General features: G+C 32.6%; 1 protein-coding gene across 3 annotated transcripts; it reads left to right on the top strand.

Annotated features, from left to right (window-relative positions):
* Nucleotides 1–110: 110 nt before the first annotated feature.
* On the top strand, nt 111–2,481 carry LOC127069661 (facilitated trehalose transporter Tret1-like). 3 transcript variants are annotated; one of them, XM_051006892.1, is made up of 3 exons: nt 111–360; nt 420–682; nt 1,052–2,481. In XM_051006892.1, exons 1-3 carry the CDS (start codon nt 249–251, stop codon nt 2,111–2,113), a joined length of 1,437 nt encoding a protein of 478 aa, XP_050862849.1. In that variant the 5' UTR covers nt 111–248; the 3' UTR covers nt 2,114–2,481. The 3 variants fall into 3 exon arrangements, with proteins under 3 accessions (XP_050862849.1, XP_050862850.1, XP_050862851.1); XM_051006893.1 differs by having other exon boundaries at nt 113–327; XM_051006894.1 differs by having other exon boundaries at nt 256–341.
* Nucleotides 2,482–6,544: the final 4,063 nt, after the last annotated feature.

The raw sequence follows: 6,544 nt of genomic DNA, 5'->3' as shown, positions 1-6,544 counted from the left end.
TCTTTTTTCTTCGTTTCTTTTTTATTCCTCTTTTTTTTTCTTTCTTTCTTTTTTTCTTTACGTTATCTCAAATATAACACAGGTAGAGATTATTGAAATACAAAAGAGGCTTATCGATGGCTCGAGACGATCGCATACGTGCGTACTTACTCGCGCGAATATAAAACGGACGGTTTTTACGGAGTACGGTCTCAACAATATCTCTTTCGAGTCGGTATAGACAAATTTTCTTGTGTAAAGAATTAGACATGAACGGGAAAGGGGATAAGGGAAAGTACACGTCACCTCATGGCTCGAAAATCTGGGAGTATCTAGCGATCTTCGTTTGTAAGGCACTCCGTGTGCGAAAATCGTGTTTACGTAAATCGTCGAAGGGAAAAAAATTTCGAATTCATGTTAATTCGAAAAAAACGTTTCAGGTACCGTGTTAACATTGTGTATTGGTATACTGTTAGGATGGAATTCACCGATAGTCCTGCTATTGTTAACACCGGATTCGCCAATTCCCGTTACCGTCTCGGATATCTCAACTTTAGCGGCTTCCATGATGTTTGGTCAAATTTTAGCACCACTCATCAATATATTTGCAATTGACAAAATTGGGAGAAAATATACGTTATTGTTTTGCGGCCTACCACTCGTTCTCAGTTGGTGTTTGATCATAGTTGCGAAGAGCGTAACGGTAAGTATTTTATTTCGCATTTTGATTTAATAATTTCAAATGGAAATGAGGTGTGACTTTTCTTGTTTTCTTTTTTACTAATTACAAAAGTGTCAGAATATTTCAAGTTAACCATGACTTCGGTCTGAAATAACAAAAGAGATCTTAATTGGTAAAAATCATATTCTTATAATCTCTTGTATAAATTCCTCTCGTAACATTTACGATATGTTTATTTATCACTTAAAGAAACAGATAAGATTGAAGATAAGAACTTTGTCAAATTTTTATTCGGTTGTACGAAGCCGAATAAAGGTCGATTCACACGATTTTCTATTGGATCTTCGTTCTGTCATTATTTCTTTTTCTCTCTCTTTTTATTGCTTGCAGATGTTGTACGTGGCAAGATTCTTTTCTGGTATCTCTCTAAGATTGGGTCTCATGGTGATTCCAATATATTTGGACGAAATATCCTCGAAGAAGACGCGTGGTGTTAACGGAGCTTTATTAGGCATCACGTTCAATCTCGGTATCCTGTCGTCTTATATAATAGTACCCTACTTAACGATAACAACAACAGCTACTATTTTTCTTATACCGTCGATCTGCTTCGTCGTTTTCTTTTCTTTCATGCCAGAATCGCCATATTATCTGGCAATGAAAGGTAAAACCGAGTTAGCCGAAATCGTTTTAGAAAAATTACGTGGTAAAATCGACGTTTCCGAGGAATTAAGAACGATCGTTGAATCCTTGAACAACGAGGAAGAAAATAATCAGACAAGAAGTGGAAGTACGTTGAAGGACATATTTATGATCAAAGGAAATAGACGTGCCTTTTTAATCATCTTTTTAATGGTTATATGTAATCATTTCAGTGGTTACACGACCATGCTAATTTATGGACAAATGATATTCAAAGAAACGTCAAGTAAAATGTCTCATTACATCGCTAACATAATCTTTGGTGTTACTTTATTATTATCGTCTGTATCAATGATCTTAATTGTCCATAGATTAGGTCGTAAACCATTGATATTTGTATCCGGTATTATAATTGGATTTTGCAATCTCACCATTGGCTCTTTCTTTTACGTTAAAGATTATATCAACGAAGACGTGTCCACGTATTTTTTAGTACCATTAATAGCATTTATTATGTTGGTTTTCTTTTCTAACTCAATATCTAATCTTCTATTTATCATGATGTCCGAGATATTCTCGATCGAAGTAAAACCTCTTAGTTTCTGTATCATTGGTATTGCTAATGGTTTATTTGGGATGATCGTTAGTAAGCTTTATATTTTAATTGCTATATATTTCAATTATGGCCATTCCTTTCCCTTTTTTGGATTTTGTATCATCGTCTGGATAATTACATTTATTTTATTTAATTTGGTACCAGAAGTAAAAGGTAAGACATTTGTTGAGATTCAACGAGAACTACATAATTGAAAAAACTACAGTAGATCTTTTTTTTGTATCTTTTGTTACGTCGATTACTTTAATGTTTGATCGAACGATTAATCAGACTAAAAGAATTTCGGTTTGTACGTAATCAGTATCTTGTGTTGTTTCGGATGACAAGACAACTTTTAAGATAGTGACTCGTAAATCAGAGATCTTACAATCATTTTGTAAATCTCGGAAATTTTCATTATATTAGCGCATGACACTTAATTTTACTGACATAATTGATTATCATCGTTAATGTCTTTGTTAACGAGTTAAATATATCTGAACGGTCGAGAGGAAAGACTATTTTCATGACGATCTTATTATCGTATGTGATTTATCTTTTTAATAAAAAATTATTAAACACATGTGGCAATGCTTATGCTTCGAGGAATATTTCTTTCCCCGGGAAAAAAAATTAAAAGAAATTGAAACAATCCGTTATGCTTCTGAAATTATTGATCTCGAATCAAGCAGAGTCGATTTGTTCGATTAAGAGCGATTTAAAAAAATCGATGCTTTCTCTCGAATTATTCTTAAAGACGATGGCGAAATTAGAAAAGAGAAAGTTCAGGGTTGAGTTCAAGTAGAAAAATGTATGGAAACGAAAAGAAAGATGCTTATTGATAGCGTTAGAATAGTTCGTTGGAAATGTTAGAATAAAATCTCATGATCGTATGGACTTATGAATGATGAATTGATATTTGAAGGGTAAGTAAAAACTCAAACAAACCCATGGTTCTTTTTGTTTAGTAGAACCTACTTTCATCATTTATTTATTGTCCGATTCAACAGATTATAAAAGACTACATGTTTGATTAAAAATGCATAAATCTCGTTAAATGTTGGCATTATGTCCTTTATCTATGCGTTTTGTTAACGAGTATTCAATAAATTCCATCTAAAATCAAATATACTTATTAATGGTATATGACCCTTACAAGCAATTATTGTGAATCGTTGAAAGTCCTTACTTGTACGTCAATATAATCGAATAAAAATATTTCTGAAGGTTCCATTTTTACTTTTACAACTTTCTCGACATACGTAATCCTATTTTAAGACAAAAGATAATTTCTATTAAACGATAGAAAAAATATTATCGCAATCCAATAGTTAACTCGAGTTAAATCCTTGAATTCATTCCAAAGAAAAGATCTCTATTTCCTTGTTCGTATTTATTTTTAATCAGTAAAGAGAGGATTCCTTTTTCGATCTCTCTTACGAACGATAATCACTATTCAGTCTTAAAGACATTGCTATTGGCAGAACCATTAGTGGTTGGAATTAGTTCTTCCAATCTGTACATACATACACACATACATACATACGTAGATAGATACACCCTGTGGGAATGGTATAAACAGATACCACTATCTACTTATCTTACTTTGTAGAGTAGATTAACAAATTTCCATTAATACGCGGAAAATAATCCTTCGTTTCGTAAGTGTGAACAAATATTTCTAAAACGACACGATGTAATTTTTTTTATTTTTAAACATTGTAAAAAGTAGATATTATAGATAATTATGAAGCAGTTAATAGATACTTATAGTGTATGTAGATAGATCGTGTCTCGATGACGTAACGGGAGGCTGTAGTGTCGGCTTAAGATCGTGATCGAACGATCCGCTCTCAACTTTGCGGCTAGATCCGTAGATGTAACGTCGCTGTCATAGCACAAAGCTCAAAGCGTATTCTGGGTGAACAAACACAGATATCCGCCTATGCATTCAACGGCCGCCTATCGACTGAGCCTATGCACTGACCAACACCAACTCCGGTATGTCCTTGTGCACTGGCAAATAGAGTCCACACTGTGCATACAATTGTATCATCGAACCAAACACACTAACTACCGCCGGCATACAAACAAACACGTTCTGTAAACAGATACGCAACGCTATGAATGCTACGACTATAACCTATGGCTTTTCCGTCAGCTTTGTGCTGGTATTTTTTTCTTTCTTTTTTTCTTTTTCTTTCTTTTTTTTTTCTGTTGGTGAAGCAATGGGAGGAGAAAGGAAAAAAGAAAAAGATTTATTTGTAAAGATTTTTTTTATAATGTATACTTAAGATACTTTTTTTGATATCCTATTCGTAACTGAGAACTATTTCGTAAATCGATTTAGTTTATTAATATCTGTTCTTCGTCTCTTTCATTATATACATCATTGATGACAAAATGAATGATACAAAAAAGAAAAAGAACAAAAATATCTCGAGTTTGCTTTCATCAGTTCTCGATATTATTTTCAACGTGTTGATCAGCGTTAATTTGTTTTCTTTTTTTTTAATATTTTACGATTTTCTGTGTGGTTTTCTTAATAGTTGTTTTAAGATAAGGAGATAAAAAGAAGAAGAGTTTATTGACTTATGTATATATACTTATGATTTTATTGCATAATTGCATTTTTAAAATGGCGATTAAAATTTTTATCTTTGATTCGTTCAATGTTCAGTGTATCGAGTTTCTTTCTCTCTTGTATACGTACATACGTAAGTTCACTTTCGCCACAATGTCGGGACTGTAAACTTCTAAACCTCTGAGAGTCAGAACTCGAAAGGGGCAATTCGAAAATCTAAGCAATCAAATCGTGGAATCGTTGGTGGGAAAGGATACGCGTTCAATCGTATTATTCGATTGAAGTTCCAAGCGCGATACGATAGTCGGAAGTTAAGTTCCATTGGTTGGTCCTTTATTGGGATTAAATTCCCTGTAACACACAGCGGCCATCCCGTTTACGAACACTCTGGCGCGTCAGAGCCTGTTAAAACGTTTCTGCGGTTGTAAGTAAAGCACGAAAGCAATTAGCTCTCATTTGCAATTTGCAGTGCTGTTTGATTTAGACTACGGTTCCGGACCGGTGTGCGAGACTTCAATGTTCGTGTTAACATAGACGCGTACATACACACAAACATACAGGTATACACATTTATATATATATATGTATGTATGTATATATATGTATAAGTATAACCACACATCGAAGAACCGAATGAGAACAGATTTCGTAGGTATATGCACTAAATTAGTAACTGCAGCTCTTTTTTTACAATTTTTAATATGATAATCTGTTTGAATATGCAGATATCAGATACGAATTTGAAACATGTAAATGTTACAAGTTTTGATTTGAAGGCTAACGAGAGGGAGGGAGAGAGAGAGAGAGAGAGAGAAAGAAAAATAAACATTTACGAGTAATGTTACTAAAAATTTATTAACAAACATTTCCGTGCGAAATGATATAATAATCTTAAATATATGTAATTTTATTTCGATTAAATAATTTTTACCAAGTTAAATTTTAATATTTTGATGCAAAGGAATATATAAACATTAACTATAATATTAATGTTGAAATCATTTTACAAATATCTTTGTTATGATGTTAACTATCGATCACTTTTAAAAGTTTCCTTATTCACATTATGTCATTCTAAAGGGAAATGTTATAAGAAGATATAAATCCTAAAAATTCACAAAAGTAATACGTTTTCGTTTAATATTCTAGATCGATGCGTATGAAAGAAAATTGCAACAAATAATTGCAACAAACATGAACACACACATACATACACATATATATACATATATACGTATAAAAATTGATTGTAAGATTAATGCTAATATTACGTACAGAAACACGTTCGTTATAATATTTATCATAGTTACCTCTTTTAAACACGTTTTTCTTTATTTACATAATAAAAATCTCTAAAGGGAAATGCTATAAGAACATATAATACGTCAAAATTTCAAAAAAGTATAACGTATACGGTATTCTAGTTTACGTGTACGATTCCGAGTCGAATAGAAAAGAAAGAAAATTGCTGCAATTTTGAAAATACGAGGCATGAATTGTCGAGGGCTTCATTCTCGTTATGGAAGAAAGTATTTCTCTACTCTACCCTCATCCTACCTTTATTCTCTACCTGGTAATATGTTTATGGCGGATGTGTACCGACAAAATTGTATGAGAAATTTACATTGCGCCTCACCGTCAAACTTTTCAGTCAGCATAACTTCTTCCAGCAAACTCTCTGCTAGCATAACTCTCTCCTATCTGTTTTCTCTCTTTCTCTTTCTTTCTTTCGCTCTTCCTCTTTCTCTTTCTCTCTTTCTCTCTCTCTTTCTCTTTCTTTCTTTCTCATGGTAAAACGAATAGGAAAAGTTTTTGTAAAGTATTCAGAAAAAATTTCTTTTCGTGATAACAATTCACTCCAGGCTTTCTCTTTTCTTTCTCTTCCTCTTTTTCTCCTTCTTCTTCTTTTTTTTTTTTTTATTTCTTCTTCTTCTTTTTCTCCTTTTTCTTCCTCTTTCTGATTCTACAAATTTGAATTCTTTGACGTAATTTTTTGATTCCGTAGTGAGAATATTTGTCGGATTTTAAACATATTCGAATGATATTACTATGATCTTTTGTT

The sequence above is a fragment of the Vespula vulgaris genome, chromosome 16 (assembly GCF_905475345.1).
Source record: "Vespula vulgaris chromosome 16, iyVesVulg1.1, whole genome shotgun sequence".
NCBI lineage: Eukaryota > Metazoa > Arthropoda > Insecta > Hymenoptera > Vespidae > Vespula > Vespula vulgaris.
The sequence above is the reverse complement of the archived record's forward strand: the minus strand, read 5'-3'. Positions and strand labels throughout refer to the sequence as shown.

Excerpts from the sequence above, each read along its gene's own strand:
- LOC127069661 (XM_051006892.1), top strand. The coding sequence starts at position 249 with ATGAACGGGAAAGGGGATAAGGGAAAGTACACGTCACCTCATGGCTCG. Across the intron at positions 361-419 it reads TGTGCGAAAATCGTGTTTAC|GTACCGTGTTAACATTGTGT; the intron begins GTAAATCGTCGA and ends AAAACGTTTCAG. Across the intron at positions 683-1,051 it reads TAGTTGCGAAGAGCGTAACG|ATGTTGTACGTGGCAAGATT; the intron begins GTAAGTATTTTA and ends TATTGCTTGCAG.